This window comes from Onychostoma macrolepis, chromosome 01 (assembly GCF_012432095.1).
Source record: "Onychostoma macrolepis isolate SWU-2019 chromosome 01, ASM1243209v1, whole genome shotgun sequence".
Lineage (NCBI taxonomy): Eukaryota > Metazoa > Chordata > Actinopteri > Cypriniformes > Cyprinidae > Onychostoma > Onychostoma macrolepis.
The window spans coordinates 46,695,876-46,715,407 of record NC_081155.1 but is presented as its reverse complement, the minus strand read 5'-3'; the positions used below and the strand labels follow the sequence as shown (position 1 = coordinate 46,715,407).

The following is a 19,532-nucleotide window of genomic DNA, read 5'->3' as shown; positions in this document are numbered from 1 at the left end:
CTTTAAGCACCTTTACAGAGTATGGTAATCTTTCAGTATACAGAAGCGTCCAAAAGACTCATACTGACATGACAGATTTAAAATGTTGAAAAATGACATTAAAAAGGACATGCATTTTTAATACTGGGTTTCAGACTTCTGTATATCAAAAATGCAGTCTATCTCCACCACAGTACATCATTGTAAGCAGTTAACATGACTTTATTGTTTATATAGATTTATTACTTCAATAACTATCCAAATAAAGCACAAAAGGGGACAAAATAAATTTTTAAAATATACACAGAATATATATTTGTTAAATATTTTTTACCAATTTATATTTTTTCCCATTTTTTTAGTGTATTTTTAAAAAATATATAGGCCTATTTTAAGAACATAAATATATAAATGTACATTTTTATAAGCATTTAAAAATATATTTTGCTCTCCATATATTTCAGTTCAAGAAAACACATTCACATCAGGGTTATTATGGTTAACGAAAACCAAAAAAATTTATAAAATATATATTTTTAAAAAAACTTTATTTCAGCTACTTTTATTGGCAGTATTTCTCATTTTCATTTAGTTTAACGATATAAAAGCAAATAAAATTAATTATAAAAATAAAATCTAATTCAAAATATTACAAATTATAAGAGTATCTCAATGATACTAAAATAACAGTGGATTTTCAAGAATATATTTAATTGAGTTTCACCGTCTACAACATATATTTAAAATATGTTCTGGGCAGATTTGTGTGTCCAGCGCTGCTGTACTGTCCTGTAGTAAATCCTGCTGATCCGGTCGCTGAATGGAGTGGATTAAGCACAGACCCGCTTCTTGTCCATCCGTGACGTTTGATTGTTCCAAGAACGCAGACTCGCGCTCACTGTTTCCACTTGCTGCCTTTGAGGATGTTTTGTGATGTAAATCTACTGCGGGAAGGAAATGAGAGTGTTATTTAACACTTGTTGCATGTTTACCCGGCCTATTTTGATCAGCACTAGACCGTATTATCCACCTCACACTGTTTCCACGACTCGTTTCATAAACAGGTGAAATGAGGTCGCTCGGTTGAACATACAGCATATGCAGCACTGCCACCTTAAACTAGTCCCTAAACTAATCCTGATCAGATTAACGAGAGCACATGGTGAGATCTGACATGTTTGGAGAATCGCGAAGCTCTCTGACACACACATGCAAGACTCAAACACTCCCGTCAGTGTTTTCTGGGTAAATCACGTGATGCTGCGTGATCCGGGTGTGTCTGAGTTTAACCCGTTTTCCAGAAGAAACGCTGTAATCTGATGCTCTGTTTGCGTACGCCTCCATTCAGTTCAGGTCCAGCTGGACACAGAGTCATTGTGAGTTATTCAAATCAACAGAATGCCTTCAAAGGCTAGAATCGGATGAAGCGAGAGATGTCTTTTTATTCATGTTTCAGTATCCGGAGGAGCTGGACACATTCATATCAAACTGTGCTGATGAACAAGGCCTGAAGGGCAATGTCATGTTACTTATATAATCTATCAAAGCAAGCAGTCTCTGCTGCATATGGAGAACTGTCAATCATATCATTCAAATGTAAACAAATTATAATAAGTGGAACACATCTACACTGTAAAAAGTGATAAGTTGACTTAACTTAAAAATGGAGAAACCCGTTGCCTTAAAGTTATTAAGTAAATAATAATTAAAAAAATTAAGTTAAGTGAATTGTCTTAACTTTTTTTTTATTTTTTATTATTATTTACTTAATAACTTTAAGGCAACGGGATTCCTCAATTTTACAGTGTATAGAAAATTAAATGACAATTATAAATGAATGAAAATATGTTGTGTCTTTTACAAAAACAAAATCTAATTGTCTCCTTTAAAAATTTGATGAATTTAAAATTTGTCTTTGGTAGGTCGAAATCGATCGTGATGCATGTGAATTTATCTCATTACATGAATGAATACGGTAAGGTGTAAAGGTTTTTTATTACAATTACATCAGACATATTAAATATAGGCTGTTAGATTTAAGTTGTGCCATTTTAGCCCAAACATCCTTTACGAAAATAAGAAAGCATGTATTAATAAAACGAAAGACAACATTATTTTTGATGCACTAAATTGGTTCGACATACTTTCAGGAATCACACGTGACGTATGGGACAGGGGCGTGGCTTCTAACGTTACACTTGAATGTGGGCGTGGCTTCTGATGTCACATGTGGGCGGGGCTGGATGCCCTACTTTATCGAGCGGCCAATGAGGCGTCTAGGTGTCTCTCTAATGCTCTGGTTTTGATTTGGTTTTCATAGCTTTGCAGATGTGAATGTTTAGTGATTAAGTCAAAAATGGCCGAAGCAAGTGACAACTCTGTGATCAATTTCTTCAAAAACATATTAAGTGAGTCTTTGATCTTCCCTTTTTTCTCCATTTGTTTGACATTTAGACTTTTCACTATCAAACCATGAGACATAAACGATAGAGATACGAATGAACTCGTTCTTCAGATACAGCAGTTTTATTTAACATGTTTAACTTTATTTAACATCTTTTGCTGTTTGATTTGAACATTAACCAGTTTAATCCCAATTTTTTCCCAGACATGAAAATATCCAAATGATGTGTCATTAGTTACCCTTTGAAATAATAAATTATTTTTTACAATTATGTTTTTATTTTATTTTTTGGAAAAGTGTGAAATTGTGTTTTGTTTACAATAGTGAACAAATAGTGTGGGATAATGTGTGTACTGAATTAACATATTTCTGCAGTCATAAAATTTGTTATATATCTTAGCTCAGTTATTTTAACCAGTTTGATCACATTCTAGGGTTACTATTATGCAACCATAATATACAACCATCAACAGGTTTCAAAATTGTCACTTTTTTTGTAACATATATCATCAGATTTTTATATTAGTGCTACCAGTATTACAACATCGATACTGTAACTTATTTGTAACATTTGAACTTTTAGTGCAATATTTTGTCATTGCAACATTTTAGTGCAAAATTGATAACGTGGACCAAAAATCTTTGTCATATCTTTAACATACTTTACTAGCCTTTTGTTTTTCGGAGCTTTGATGCGGTCATCTCAAGATTCCGCTCTGGTCATGTGACAATTTGTACTAAACGTGACACTGCACATATTTAACTGAGACCCTCCCTGCGTCTCAATGTGCATACTATCCACCCTAAATAGTATTGAAAATTACTAATATCACATAGAATTTAGGATGGATAGTGTGCACAATTGGGACGCAGGCTCTGTTTTTTCCATATTTGCAGGAAGTGCACTAAAACATCAGTCAGTAAGGTTTTTAGAGCTTTATTAATGAAAACGGTCACTATTGTGACTAGTGGGAGTAAGTCTACTTAAATTCAGGAATTTATTTCTTTTGAAATCAAGGCATCCAGGAAAAACATCTGCAGCAGTCAGATGGTAATTCTGAAGAAAGCTCATCAGCAGGAAGAGATTTTGGTGAGTGAACTTTTACCCAATATGTTATACTGTATAATTATTATTATTTTTTTTTTTTTGACTGCCATAACGGAATTAATTGATTTTAACATGTGATTTTTGTCCTGTCTGTATGGAACCCTGTTTCTGCCACTGAATAAAAAAAATATATATATATATATTAAAGTTACCTGCTACTTTTTATTAATTTTTTTGAGAAAATTGTGAGATTAAAAAGTCGGTTACTAAAAAAAAAAAAAAAAAAACTTTATTGAGTGACAGAAACGGGCTTCCATAAATTGTCAAAGAAAAAAAAGAAAGCGTGTAATGCCTGTGCTGTAGAGTTACCATGTATGAAAGTAATTTGTCTTTAAGAACTCATTTCCGTTTCATCAGTAGCATTGCCTTGTGCAAAGCCAGCATGTTACATCATCGCTTGGTTCAAGTATTGCCTTAAACGGGTATTTCACATCACACTTTGTGTTCCTGACACTGAATGCTGTGCATGTTGAAGCAGTTCTGCTGTTTTAGAGACAGACTGAGTTCATCCGTCCTGCGTTTGACGAGGATCGACGGAGAGCCTGCGGAGCCAAGCTCTCTTACCGGAGCGTCTGTGGACTGATTCCTCTGACGAGCAAACAGAGAATTCTTCGAGGAGAACCTCAGTCTCCTCACCGCTGAATCTCTGAATCCTCAAAGCTGTAAGATGTTCTTCCACAACTGAATTTGGAAACCAGAAATTCCAAAAAATCAAATGACTCGTTCATCAGTCACCATTCTCTTATTGTGCTTTATTTTTTTGATGAACTGTCCCTTTTAAAGTATACTATACTATGGAAGCCCGTTGCCGCCACTGAATAAAAAATAAAGGTAGTTGCTTTTTTTTTTTTCTCAGAATTGCGTCATATAAACTCGCAATTCTGACACTTTTTTTTTTTTTTTTTTTTTCTCGCAATTGCGAGTTTGTATCTCGCAATTCTTTTATTATTTCTATTCAGTGGTGTAAACGGGCTTCGGTGCTATTAGTCCATGGGCCAAGCCAGAATTTGGTACCACCTAAGGTGGCAAAATCTCTTTGGTACCAGTTTGTTTGTGGAGTCCATAGAAGTACTTTGAAATATGGTAACCATTTCAAATGAGTAGCTTTACTAATCTTTTGGGACAATCATTGTTTTAGCCATTATCGTCCTACAGTATCTGCACAGCAGGTTTGTATGAAGTCTATAGTAAGAGGTAGCCATGCATCCTATATGTTGTTTTTTCAGGACAGTCAGGGCTATCCAGATCTGACATAATTTGACATGATATTTGTTGTATACATTTTATATTAGCCTTCACATTAAATAAAACAATTTTTTGCATCTATTAAATTGTTATATTTGTATATCTATCTCCAAAGATATTGATGTTAGGGGGGATATCTTTTCAGATAAGGATAGACAAGACCGTCTGTAATCTGGTGATATCAGAACCATGATGGTGGGACAATCCATGACCTAGCAATTTGAAAAAATATGTATGAACTGTATATGAAATAGTATATTATGCAACAACAACGCCTGGTGCTAGTTTCAAAACCAGATTACTCCACCATACTTTGTTGTAATGATAAGCCACTAGCATCATCTGAAAAGGTAAGTCCTGCTGTTTATTTTGATATGTGTTACCCTTGGAGGCCACAAGCACTTTGCAACTTATTCAGCTGTGACTCAGCTGTGTGAAAATGAGTAAAGAAATGACCGATGATTGCAACTTTGTTTAATTTGATGCATTTTCAAATTAAGATTACTCCGACCATCTTTGTTCTATAAGCAAGGTACTAGCGTCACTGTGAAGCAGAAGGTCCACACTTTCATTTGATACCTGTTTTATACGATAACAACTTCGTGAATAATTAAAAAAAGATTGAGTGTGTGGAGATGCAGAGATGGAAGTAGTGCAAGACGGCTGAAATTTCATGTGATTTCGAAATTTCACGTTCGATTACTTCACAATACTTTGTTGCACAGACTAACACATGACATAATTGGAAACGGCTAGTCCTGATGCTATTTTTAACACCTCATATTTAAATGTTCCTTGTTCTTGATATACCGGTATTTCTGTTATTTTCAATGTGCATCACAGAATAGAGAAGTATGGCAGAACAAAGTGCAAGTGTTACAGTCAGAGTGTTTAATACACTGTTCGGATGATGACTCTAACCTTGTGGCACCTATGAATATACAGGTGCATCTCAATAAATTATAATGTCGTGGAAAAGTTCATTTATTTCAGTAATTCAACTCAAATTGTGAAACTCGTGTATTAAATCAATTCAATGCACACAGACTGAAGTAGTTTAAGTCTTTGGTTCTTTTAATTGTGATGATTTTGGCTCACATTTAACAAAATTCAACAAATCTCAACAAATTAGTATACTTCATAAGACCAATAAAAAAAAAATTTTTTTGTGAATTGTTGGCCTTCTGGAAAGTATGTTCATTTACTGTATATGTACTCAATACAGCGTGGTGACTCTTGATGCACTGACTCTAGCTTCAGTTCTCTCCTTGTGAAGCTCTCACAAGTGTTTGAATCAGCTTTGCTTGACTGTATTCTCAAGCTTGCTGTCATCCCTGTTGCTTGTGCACCTTTTCCTACCCAAATTCTTCCTTCCAGTCAACTTTGCATTTAATATGCTTTGATACAGCACTCTGTAAACAGCCACACCTTTCAGTAACGACCTTCTGTGACTTACCCTCTTTGTGGAGGGCGTCAATGTTCGTCTTCTGGATCATTGCCAAGTCAGCAGTCTTCTCCATTATTGTGGTTTCAAAGAACAAGAGATACCCAGAATTTATACTGTAGGGATGGTCATTTATTCAAACTCAAATGTAAATATTCTAATATTTTGAGATACTTTTTTTTTTACTTTCATGAGCTGTAAGCTCTAATCATCAAAATTAAAAAAAAAAAAATTTTCTTTGTATGACATGCTCTGTTCAAATAAAGTTAAAGTTATGACGGTTAGTGTCATTGAAGGCTGATTTCTGTGACAAAGCTACCACTAACAAAAGGTTATCATGTTGTAATATCATCTAGAGATATGGACTTAAGAATTTGCCACCTTGGGTGGTACCAATTAGTGAAAAATGTGGCCTGGGCCCATGGACTATATACTGTAGTCTGTCACACAGTAATAATCCAAACCCGTTTCTGAAGTGTCCAGGCTGCCTGTCCTTTGTGGAAAGACGAGATGAGAGAAACCTGTGTGCACTGCGTCATCTGCACAGCCAACAAGAAACACACCTTCTGCTGGAGCTGCCAGAGCGAATGGAAGGGCCCTACCCATAATGCATTGTGCTGCAGCAACAGCGGCTGTGTACAGAGAGCAGTAGACACACCGCCCATCTGGAGAAATCATTACTAACTTTAGTTTGATTTATGAAACTAAACCGGATTGTTTAATTTCGTATCTTATTCTGAGCAGATAACTGAAGATCCTCTGGTGCTGTGCACACCTGGATTCAAAGAGAAGCTCAAAGGAGCCGAGCTAAATATTTTCAAAGACCTAAACAGAAGCTGAAATGGACTGCTGCTTTAATACGTGTGGACTCTCACTCATCATTAAATTACTGTGTGTAAAAATGTTATAAAAACCCATACAATTGAATCCATTTTCCTCTTCTCTCCCAAGATTTACCCGATGAAGGAAAGTTCCTCGGAGAGAAAACGTTTAGCACTCCTAATTAACAACGTTGAGTTTAAATCTGGAGATAATGCAGAAAAGGATGAGTTGAGTATGGAGCGACTGCTGAAGGGTCTCGGTTGCACCGCGCTGACACTGAGAGACCTCACAGCACAGGTACATATGCACCGCTTATACATACTCTACATGCACTACTGTTCAAACATTTCAGATTCCTATTTTATATAAATGCTGTTCTCTTGAACTTTTTCTATTCATCTGTGAATCCGGGAAAAATTAAATTGATCAGTTTCCACAAAAACATTGTGCAGTACAACTGTTTTCAACATTGATAATAATCAGAGATGTTTCTTGAGCAGCAAATCAGCATATTATACACTGCAAAAAAGCCTTCTTACTTAGTATTTTTCTTATTTCTCTTCAAAATATATAAAAATTCTTAAATTAAGATGCATTTACTAGATAAGCAAAATTACGCAAGATATTTAGTCTTGTTTCCAGGGGAAAAACTACATTAAGTACATTGTGCTTAAAACAAGACTAAATATCTTGCGTAATTTTGCTTATCTAGTAAATGCATCTTAATTTAAGAATTTTTAGATATTTTGAAGAGAAATAAGACAAAAATACTAAGATAAGCTTTTTCTGCAGTGAAGGATCATGTGACGCTGAAGACTGGAGGAATGATGCTGAAAATTCAGCTGCGCATCACAGAAATAAATGACAGTTTAACAGATATCCACAAAAATTTTATTGTATTTGATCAAATAATTAATGCAGGCTAAATCTCAATTTCCAAAAAATTGAACCTTATGACTGGTTTTGTGGTCCAGGGTCACATGATATATCAGTAGACACAGACACAGAGTACAGTCACACAGAGCTGACCAGGATGACCAGTGTGTTGTTGACCGGTCAGGGAATGAGTGCTGCCCAGCGAGAGGAGCTCTTCCAATCAGACAGCTTCATGGTGCTCATGTCACACGGAAACCCCGCTGGAACAGGATCATCTTCTCCACAGATGAAATTTATAATTGCTTGAACACTGCAAACTGTCCTGGACCGGGAGACAAACCCAAAATCATCCTCATCCAGTCGTGTCGGGGCGGTAAGTTACGGATGAACACGAAGTGATCAGTTCTGGAGCGACGTACGATCACATGCACATCTCGGCAAATTACTAAATATTCTTAGAATCAGCTGGAAGACTACAATCCAAAAATATTTGGCTCAGTGTTGCCAAAGTTGCTAAATTTAGCAACAAAATTGCTGACTACCCTAGCAACTTTTTCTTCCAAAAGCACCTAGCAACAAACTTGGATATTTTAATTTATTTGGCAACTTTTAGCAACTCTTGATAAGTGACTCAAACGATAAAAAGGCACACATTTACCATTTAAATTACAAAAAAAAAGAGAAAACCAAAGATATGCATAGCAGTACACGCATTACGTGAATTAAGTAGTTTAATTTAGTAATTGAATAATTGTTTATGATGCACTTTGTTAGTCTCTTGTACCTGCGATTTGTTGGTACACTGTTAGAAAAATGGAAAAGGTACTAGTAATTTTCCAGGACATTATCCGTTGTAACCCGAAAATACAATGTGTAATTAAAAATACAGGTAAAACACCTGTGGAAAAATCAATATGGAAAATTCCTTCATATTAACAGTAAACTGTGCACTATTTTACAGTTTTTTTGTAAAGAGCATAGCACACTAACTAACTACTAATACACTGCTTAAAACTATAATTGTTCAGAATGTGTAGTTTTACTAGCTAATAAAAAAAACAACTTTGTAATCGTTCAAAAATGTCTACGTTTTAAATAATTAAATGTATTAAAAAATATTTGTTTTAATATTATATTATGCAGTTATTACTTCACGAACCATTTTTTTTGCTAAGATTTGATGTAGTGACAATTTTGAGTGGTGATTACGTAATGACATCATAGCAACTTCCCCTGAGAATTAGTTGCAGCACTGATTTGGCTTAAAACATTAACAGTATCACTAACATTAGCAATCACACATTATTTTAGCACTACAACTAAATGTAGTGCATGACGTCTAAGCTTAGTGCACCTTTGAAACTGGGTTTTCAGCTCTGTTTGAGACTTTTGATCAGCTGCCGATGGTTTGTGTCTCATCTCAGATAAAGACGGATGTGTGGATGTTCAGGACAGCATGCCAAAGAAAGAGCACCTTGAGAAAGACTTCTGCTGAGGTCCTCCACTCCCGGTAAACACTTAAATCATATTATTTAGTGAAATGTTATAATATGTATTACATGGTTGACAAAGAACAGTATAACCTTCATGAGGAAACATGCATTGCTAATAGTTTTAATGCGGTGAATAATTTACATTTAGTCATTTTGCAGACGCTTTTATTGAAAGCAACTTACATAATGGGGAATACATAAAGCGATTCATCTTGAAGAGGCAATCAGACAGACGAAGTGCTCTCAACACCAAGTCTCAGGCATTGTTCAAATAAGTACAAGCTAGCAAGGGAAGGAATAAATAAAGAGATGGAGAGGTGTGTGTGTGTGTGTGTGTGTGGGGGTGGTGTTTTTTTTTTTTTTTATGTGTAGGGTGAAGTCAAGTAGTGTCGAAAGAGATGAGTTTTCAGCTGTTGCTTGAAGATTGCCAGGGATCCAGCGCTCCGGATCGGGGTGGGAAGATCATTCCAGCAGCCAGGAGCGGTGACCGAGAATGTTCTGGAGAGTGATTTTGAGCCTCTTTGTGATGGTACCATGAGGCGTCGCTCACTAGCAGATCTCAGATTTCTGGAGGGGATGTAGATTCTTAATAGTGAGTGCATGTAGGCGGGTGCTGAGCCTGTGGTTGTTCTATGAGCAAGCATCAGTGTCTTGAACTTGATGCGAGCTGCGATTGGTAGCCAATGCAATGAGATAAAGAGAGGTGTAACATGGGCTCTTTTGGGCTCGCTGAAGACCAGTCGTGCCGCCGCATTCTGAATCATTTGTAGAGGTTTGATGGAAGTCCAGCCAGAAGAGCAGGTCCCCTGGACAGGAGGATCTGATGATTGAATAATAATTGAATTTAATAATATAACTTGTTATTTGTCTTTTCTTTATTCTGATACGGTGTCCTACAGGAATCCTCAGATAGGCTCAGTCTTCATCCAAGATCTTGTGGAAGTATTTAATAAGCATGCTCATGAGGATCACGTCGAGGAGCTTTTCAGAAAGGCAAAGTCACTATGAGCTACTTGGTTTATCATGGTCTTAGTATTTCACTGTATGTCACTAACCGTAGCTCAGATCTTAAGTCCAGTACAAGGACAAGTGTATAATAATGGAATAACACTTTCCTGTTAGCATGTGTTGATTTAATTTTTTTTTTTTTAGCAGGTCCTTGGGCTTTTTAAGGAGAATCATCCACATCCAATGCCATGCACAGACAGAGTAACGCTATCTAAGAAGTTCTACCTCTTCCCTGGGCTGTGAAATATAAAGCTATGTGATTACAATTATGTCTTGTTTACAAAAAAAAAATAAAAGTTTTGCATTCTCTCAATTTTGAATTGTATTTAATATCACTCTAAAATGTCTTTTAATATATTGCATTTAGTCACACTGCAAAAGTCTCTTAGTATTTTGTCTTGTTTTAGTCAAAATATCTGAAAATTCTTAAACTAAGATGCATTTATTAGATAAGCAAAATGTAAGATAATTAGTCTTGTTTCCAGGGGAAAGAAACCAAATTAAGTGAATTGTTCTAGTGGGGTAAGTAAAATACTCTTGTTTTAATATTTTACTTACCGCACTGGCGGCTCATTACTTATTTTAAGCAAAATGCACTTCATCTAGTTTATTTCCCTGGAAACAAGACTAATTATCCTGCGGCATTTTGCTCAAGTAAAATGCATCTTAAGAATTTTCAGATATAAGAAACAAGACCAAATTAAGATTAGCCTTTTTTGCAGTGCATTTAAAAGATGCTTTTATCCAAATAATGATAATAGAAGCAAATCAAAAGAGCAATATGCAAGCGCTGTGACAGCTCAGTTAGCCTAACAGCACACATAGCAGAGTATTTCGAGTGCAAATGTTAGTGGGTCCATTTTTTTTTTTTTTTTTTTTAAATAAGAAAATAAGTAGATTAATCAATATTAGTCAAACTAGTCGTGGTTCCTTCAAGAGTTTAAACAGGGAAAATGAATCCTTGTTCTATTAGTGTGACTAGTATAGAGATCAGACAGAAGTGATATGAACAAACACCTACAGTTTCTTCCCATTATTAAATGTTTTCTCACTACAGAATGTTTTTGCTGGTGTTTGTAAATAACAGGTAGAGAATAAAAGGTGTTTTATTGAGAAGACACTAAATCCAGAATTACAGGTCAGTCACTATCAGCCGATTAATAATTCAACTGCATGTCAGCAATTTCACATATTCAACGTCATTTCAATCAAATATCACACAGTAGATGTCATATAACACTTAACAGATCAGCAGCTCCTGTACACTCCAGTATGAATACATATGAAAAGAGTTGAATATTTCTAACATCTGAATGCATAAAGTTGTCTCTCTTCACTTTTATCAAGCACACTAACAGGGTTACATCTGCAAACAAAGCTTCTCAACTACATTCAGACTTGATTAAATCTTTTTTCCTCTCTTTTACTGGTTCTTTCTTTTCCATGCGTCTCACATTTTCTTTTTTGTGGTTTCTTGATAATACGGGCTCTTGTCCTGATCGTTCTGCTCTGCAGCTTCTCTCAGCGCAGCAGACACTGAGGAACATCCAGAGCAGAGATCAACATTCATTCCTCAGCTTCTCAAACACTGCTGCATATCAACAGCTTAATATCTTATTAGGAACTGGAAGAAAAAGAAAAAAAAAAAGATGCATATAGCCGCACTAATAAACAAAAACAGCTAATATCTACCAAGCAAGGAACAATCAAATGGAACTAAAAAACTAACAATTTGATTAAAAAACATGCCAACTGGATTTTTGTAGTTTCTTTGGAATCTCTTGATTCATTGCAAAGAAATAACCCTATTATTTTTATATATATATACACACACAGCAAGTAAATCAAATAATTTCCTGTGGCATAAAACTGAGGATGTAAGAATGAAATCAAGAATTAAATGTTTAATTATCATGCGAGACCCTGGACCACAAAACCAATCTTAAGGGTAAATTTTTCCATTGATGTATGGTTTGTTAGGATAGAACAATATTTGAAAATCTGGAATCTGAGGGTGCAAAAAGCAAAAAAAAAAAAAAAAAACTAAATATTGAGAAAATCACCTTTAAAGTTGTTCAAATGAAGTTCTTAGCAATGCATATTACTAATCAAAAATTAAGTTTTGGTATATTTAAGGTAGGAAATTTACAAAATATCTTCATGGAACATGATCTTAATATCCTAATGATTTTTGGCATAAAAGAGAAATGTATAATTTTGACCCATACAATGTATTGTTGGCTATTGCTACAAATATAGCTGTGCTGCTTATGACTGCTTCTGTGCTGCAGGGACACATTTCTCCATCCTTACCTTCCAGTTGTGGTTTACTGTGAGCTCCGCTACGCTGCTGATAAAGAAAGTCAGAGAAAAAAAAAGAGAAAATACGGAAAGTATTAAAATCAATGTTAATTGCAACCAAATTGCATTTATTAAATGATAAATCAGTCGGTTTATTACGCTGCTCAAAAACGAGTATGCTGTCAAACGATTAATCACATCCAAGATAAGTTTGTTTACATGCGTGTGTACTGTGTATATATATAAAAGCTCACACATGCAGTATATATTTGCATGTATATATTTAGATTCATAGAATTTATATTACATAACATTTTTCTTAAATATATACATGTGTGTGTGTATTTATAGAGTCAACATTTGAAGTGGATCAAAAAAAGTTCAAAGTTGTCCTAATACAAGAACGCATTTAGGTTTTAGGACAACTTTGATGAAAGGTTTTGATCCACTGGTGTATATACACGTGTTCCATGTTTGTTGGCTGTAGGTTATACCAACTCCCCACTTTAGTCAAAAGGTGGCGCTATAGAGCACTCATTCCTGAGCTTTTGTCACTGCCAACAACTTTGTGTTTGGTGAAAATGAAGTTTAAAGCATTCAAAGCATACCATTCTGGGTTTCCTTCGTCGTCTCAGAAGCTGGAGGACCGTCGACTGTGAAGAAAACGAACACTAGTCACACGCGAATATGAAATATTAGATAGCATTACCTCTGTGACACGTCTGTCATCAAAGCAGTACCACTTATTATCTGTAAGAGATCTGCTGACAGCGGTGTAGTGACCTCTGAATCGACTGCCGCTGTGGTTGATCACGGCATACAGACAATATTCCTGCTCCTGAAACAACATTTTTATTATTTTTGATCATCATTTTATTTGACATTGATTGGACAAACCATATGCATTTAAGTGTTTTAGCACACAAGCCAGCAACATCTGTCCAAGGGAGGCTTGTTGTTAAAAACAAAAACAATAGTAACAAAATTCTGAATTATTTACATGCATAAGCAGGGTTTAATGCAGGGATGTGTTAAACTACTGTTTTTAAAAATATATATTACACTTGACTGTATTCAGCAAAATAAAAGGGTTTTGCAGTGTTTACTGACCTGGAGAGATAGATGAAGCGGTACATCCATGGGACAGTGGTTTTTCAAACCCATAACACCTGTAGTCGTACACAAACCTTTCCAGATGCAGAGCCAGTATTGTTGGATACTCGTGTATTTCACAACTCTGCGTAAAACATCACAGATACGTTTAAGCATTTGTAAGGCTTCAGAACAGACTGAATTATTGTGAAAAGCGAATGTGTCAAAATGTTTTTAAAGAATTCTCGTCTGCTCACCAAGCCTGCATTTATTTGATCCAAAATGCAGCAAAAATGGAAGTTGTGACATTTTTATTTAAAAGAACTAATTTCTATGTGAATGTGTTAAACTGTAGTTTATTTCTGTGATGCGCAGCTGTATTTTCAGCAAGGAGAGACGACATAAGTACGTTTTCCTCAACATCTCTGTAGCAGGGAGTCAATGTGTGAATATTCTCTGAGAAATTAAAATGAGAAAGTTTTGAAAAATTGGAAGCTATTGGGTCATATGCAGTGTACATAAACGATGGATTTAGACACAAGGTTGTGCTTCAGTGTAGCTGCTGCTGATGATGCTGTGTTGTGGCTCTCAGCTTTAGATGATGACCCCAGCGTTCTCAGAGTAGAAATGTCATGTGGCCATGCGGCATCTTCAGAGTCGCTGACTGCCTGGTGTCGCAGTCTGCTGGACCAAGTAGGTCAAAATACTTAAATGCAGAAAAAAAAATTCAAAAGTAGGGTAATCATCATCATAATCATAGTTTAACATGAGTTTGCCAAGTAATGCATGTTCCTGGATCAGCATCCTTGTTAGTTTGGGATTTTGGAGTCAGGTTTGGGGCTGCTAAGTTGATGCAGAAATCTGTCCTATTTGGCAAAATTACATCGACCAATCATCATCATGCATATTCTGTTATCTGTTTTAGATGAGCATTGTGGAGTTTGTGTAAAGTGACTTTCTTAGATTTGCCTCAGTTTTGTTGGTCTGTACACACATTAGACAGGAGACAATTAAATGTGAAGGCAACCCTTGTGCATTTTTAATGTGATTTTGTGCCTTTATCTGGCTAAAGAAATAATTTATATACGTGTATATACAGTCATGGTCAGAATTATTGGCACCCTTGGTAAATATGATCAAAGAAGTCTCTGAAAATAAACCTGCATTATTAATCCTTTTGATCTTTTATTTAAAAAAAATCACAAAGATCTAACCTTTCATTGAACTAAAACAATTGAAAATGGGGGGGGGGGTCTCATTATGCAATAAATGTTTTTCTCAAATACATGTTGGACACAATTATCGGTACCCCTAGAAATTCTTATGAGTGTAAAATCTCTGAAGTATATTCCTATTCATATTTACAATTTTGAGCACTCCAGGGTGATTATGAACATGAAATTATCCAGCCATGGCTTCCTGTTTCACAGAAATATAAATAGGAGGGAAAACAAAGCCCAAATTCCCTTAATCATCATCACAATGAGAAAAACCAAAGAATATATTTCTGATGTGCAGCAAAAGATAATTGAGCTTCACAAATTAGTGAAGTGGCTTTATGAAAAGAGCTAGAGCAGTGAAAATTCCCATTTCCACCATCAGGGCAATAATTAAGAATTTCCAATCAGCATAAAATGTTATGAAACTGCCTGGAAGAGGACGTGTGTCTATATCGTCCTAATGCACGGTGAGGAGGAGAGCTTGAGCGGCTAAAGACTCTCCGAGGACCACAGCTGGAGAATTGCAGAAAATAGTTGAGTCTCGGGGTCAGAAAACCTTTAAAAAAAAAAGATGGTCAAACAGCACCTACATCAGCACATGTTGTTCGGGAGGGTTTCGAGAAAAATTCTCCTCACTCATCCAAAAACAATCTCCAGCATATTCAGTTATCAGACACGACTGGAACTTCAGATGGGACTGGCTTCTATGCTCAGATCAAACTAAAAACTGAGCTTTTTAGCAGCAAACACTCAAGATGGGTTTAAAAAGTACCCCATGTGTACAATGAAATATACTGCTGTATTTCTGATGTTGTGGCCTATATTTCTGCTGGAGGTCCTGGACATCTTGTTTAGACGCATGGCATCATGGATTCTATCAAATACCAACAGATAAAAAATCAATAAGTGACTGACTCTGTTAGAAATCTTATAATGGGCCATGTTTGGATCTTCCAACCGTACAATAATCCAAACACAAACCTCAAAAACAACACAAAATGTGTCACTGAGCACAAAACCAAGCTTCTGCTGGTCATTCCAGTCCTCTGACCTGAACCCTGTAGAACATGAGTGACCTGAAGAGAAGAAGCTGGGAATCTAAAGGGTCTGGAGTGATTCTGGATGAAGGAATGGTCTCTGATCTCTTGTCAGGTGTCTCTAACCTCATCAGGCATTATAGGAGAACATTTAGAGCTGTTAAACTGGCAAATGGAGGTTTCAAAAAGTATTGAATAAAAGGGTGCCGTTAATTGTGGCCATTGTGTATTAGAGAAAAACATTTATTTCATAATGATATTTCCCCCCATTTTAAATTCTCATTATCCAATGAAAGGTTAGATTTTTATTTTTTTATGTTTTTAAATAAAAGATCAAAAGGATTAACAATGCAGATTAATTTTCACAGCCACCTTTGATCATATTTACCAAGGGTGCCAACAATTCTGACCACGTATGCATGTATAAAATATCTCGGTCTTCCATCAGAATGTGCCTGTACTTTCAACTAAACATTTTTGTTTTATTCTGTTCTTTCTGACAGGGTCAGTATAAATTTTACTGACCAGCTATCACACACAGGGCAGTAAAATGTAAAGCAGAGTGGCCGTACTCGGAGGTCAGGAGACTGGCGGTGTTTAGTGATTCGGAGCGGGCTCATTTCGAGGAGAACATGGCTCTTCTGGCGGCAGCTGAGTTCTGCGAGTTCAAATCCGTGAGTAGAAATAACATTTCAACAAATATACACTACCATGTCTTTTGATAACGTGAATTCATTGACGGTTAATGAACTTTCTGGTGTGTGTCTCTCTGTAAGTGTCCGAGCTGTGAGTCCTATGTTGAGCGGGAAGACCTGAGTAATCTCGGTGTGAAATGCACCATCTGCACAAAAAACACCTGCTATCAGTTCTGCTGGCAGTGCATGAGAGAATGGAAAGGAGCAGCTCTATACTGTGGTTATGATGACTGCGTCAACCCAGATATTGACAAGCTAGCAAAGTGTAGAAATGTGACCCTGCCTTCTGTGCACAATGTGGAGTGTCCTGCCATCCGAGCCTGCCCGACCTGCGGAGCACAACGGCTTCGCTTGTAAGAATCTTAGGTGTAAGCGCTGCAAAGTGGAGTTTTGCTTCCTTTGCCTAAAGCTGAAGAGTATTTGCAGTATGATAAACGGGCCTTACGAGGTTTGCTCGGTGGCACCACGACAGAATCAGATTCCAGTTTGGAAGAGATAATGATTGATTAATATGGAAGAGATTTGACACATTTTGTAAACGCACTGGTTATTGTAAATGCTCATGTTTAGCTCTTTAAATTACTACAAAAAAGATTTTTTTTAATTTTTTTTACATGATGCACCGTTGTCAAATAGGCTCTTTCAGTGGCAGTTTTTGTTCTAAAATGATATGAATGAATAAATAAATAAATGCATGAAATAACAAAGCTTTTTGTCCATTTAAAATGTATCTGTGTTAAACATTTTTTCTGATGCGTTCAAGGTTTGAGTGATTGAATAAACATGAAAACTAATGTATTTTAATGAAGTGCCGAATAATGTTTTGTTGATCAAACAATATGAAATAAACTGCAAAGCTAAAGCTATTGATTGTGCTACATATACATTCATCAGAAAAGAATTTGAAACCACAGCATAGACTTACTTACGAATGTACGTGATTTTTAAAACGCATGCACACAAACAAGGCTCATATATACAGTGTATATATATATATATATGGTTTGGACTTTATTTTTAGGTCTTTACCTGTAACAGATTGCCTTTTATATATTCATACTGTGCACATTTCCGTATGTGTGACACTTTTGATGTATTTTATGTTACTCTACGTGATCATGTAAATTGCCACTAGGGTACAAATAAAGTGTTTAAAAATGTTAAATTACGTTTCGGCAAAAGAAACACATTATTTTGAGTACGAGGATGGCCCCATCAATACCAAAGTGTTCACATCCTTGTAGCACTTGTAATTACAACTTGTAAATTGGGAATTTTCTGAGCTACGACCATCACGTGTTTTTATCTCAAAATTACAGTAATTATGACAAGAACAAGAAACAACCACAGAGTGTCTTAAAAACATTATGTATGCAGAACTACTTGCTTCAGCCACGGATTCAAACCTTAGTTTGACAGCCTCTCTTGCTAATTCGTAAACATCACTTTAGAACTAGTAACGAAGGAACGTCGAGTCGCTTCATTGAAAGCTTATTGTATTACTGTATTAAAAGCTCCCTGTATAATGTAGAGTCGAGTATTATGAGATTATGAGACTGAGTGAGTGTGATTAGCTGCATCTGATACATTCATTATTCATCTCAATCTCATATTCACAATAAAACGTAAAAATTGCAAGATTTTGCATCTTGCAATTCTGAAAAATAATTTTTTTTAAATTGCAACAATTCTGTTTTTCTTGCAATTGTGAGTACATATATATATATATATATGAAGAGTTTATTTGCAAAAAGAGATAACTCCGTTTTTTTTTTTCAAAAATCATGTTTTTTATTCTGTTTTATTGTGTTAGTTAGCTAGTATTTTTTTGTAATTTTGTACCTAATCAAAATAACCCAACTGCAGTTTGATTGAAATTAATTGGATTGCACAATGAAAAAACAGAGTTATCTGTTTTTGCAAATGAACTCTTCATATATATATATAATTGCAATTCTGAATTGCTAGAAAAAAGCCAGGATTGTGAGATATAAACTCAGAATGGCAAGAAAAATGTGTTAAAATTGTGAGACAAAAAGTTTCAATTATCTTTTTTTAAAAGATCCACACTTCCACACTTACAAATACAAATAAAGACATACGTTTATAAGCCTCACAACCATTGTTTTTTGTATGAAACATATTGTCTGATGTGGATAAATTAGTTTTGACATAACTGTGATGAAACCTGCATGTTCTGACAGTAATAAATCATGATCATGAGCACAGGAGGTCTTCAGAAGTTGAAGGTGTCGGGGAATCGGATGGTTTTGGGGATGTAGGCGAGTCTCGCTGAAGGATCGCAGTAATTCAAGCTCCGGTACTTAGGAGTTTCTTCTGTTTTCTCCTGTGTTTGATGGACCTTCGGCTCAGGTGGAATCTGACCAGCAGAAGCTGAGCTGGAGGACTGGTGTGCTGGGATTCGTGTGTCTTCTGGGTTCCTCAGGGCTCTGGGTCGCTGTAGGATCTGTGTGTTTGTGTCTAAGGTCTGCATGAGAGGTTTTGTTGAGTTCATGTCTAAAACCTCAGGAGAAGAACCGATCGAGTCCAGATGCATCATGACTCCATTGCGACGCTGATGTCCTGATGGTTCTTCAGCTCGACTCTTTCTCAGAGTCACGTCAGCAACACATGCATCCTTCAGTACTGGACTGTAGGTCTCACTCAGGTCCTGGAGTCTGGGCTCTTTCTGTCCCGCTGAGCCTTTGTCATGTGTTCCTGTAGTCTGACATCTGTGTTGCTTTAGTGATTCTTGTGAAGCGATTGATTCGTTCTCGTGTTGCTTTAGTGATTCTTGTGAATCGTTTG

General features: G+C 36.0%; 2 protein-coding genes and 1 long non-coding RNA gene across 4 annotated transcripts; 2 read left to right on the top strand and 1 right to left on the bottom strand.

The window, feature by feature from the left end:
* The first annotated feature begins 1,800 nt into the window (after positions 1–1,800).
* LOC131550364 (caspase a-like) lies at positions 1,801–10,664 on the top strand. The gene is given in 7 exon segments (XM_058792596.1): positions 1,801–2,387; positions 3,402–3,473; positions 7,132–7,299; positions 8,063–8,141; positions 8,144–8,251; positions 9,303–9,388; positions 10,271–10,664. Coding segments are annotated over 5 exon segments (468 nt in total). The 5' UTR covers positions 1,801–2,387; positions 3,402–3,431; the 3' UTR covers positions 9,374–9,388; positions 10,271–10,664.
* Positions 10,658–14,163, bottom strand: LOC131550381 (uncharacterized). Of its 2 annotated transcripts, none has more exons than XR_009273545.1 (6): positions 14,030–14,163; positions 13,791–13,917; positions 13,421–13,518; positions 13,289–13,333; positions 12,693–12,729; positions 10,658–12,003 (listed from the first exon to the last, which is right to left on the bottom strand). It is a non-coding gene; the product is annotated as an uncharacterized LOC131550381 (long non-coding RNA). The 2 variants fall into 2 exon arrangements; XR_009273544.1 differs by having other exon boundaries at positions 10,658–11,915.
* A 134-nt stretch (positions 14,164–14,297) lies between these two features.
* Positions 14,298–17,887, top strand: LOC131550348 (potential E3 ubiquitin-protein ligase ariadne-2-like). The gene is given in 4 exon segments (XM_058792595.1): positions 14,298–14,465; positions 16,533–16,703; positions 16,806–17,059; positions 17,061–17,887. Coding segments are annotated over 4 exon segments (756 nt in total). The 3' UTR covers positions 17,224–17,887.
* Positions 17,888–19,532: the final 1,645 nt, after the last annotated feature.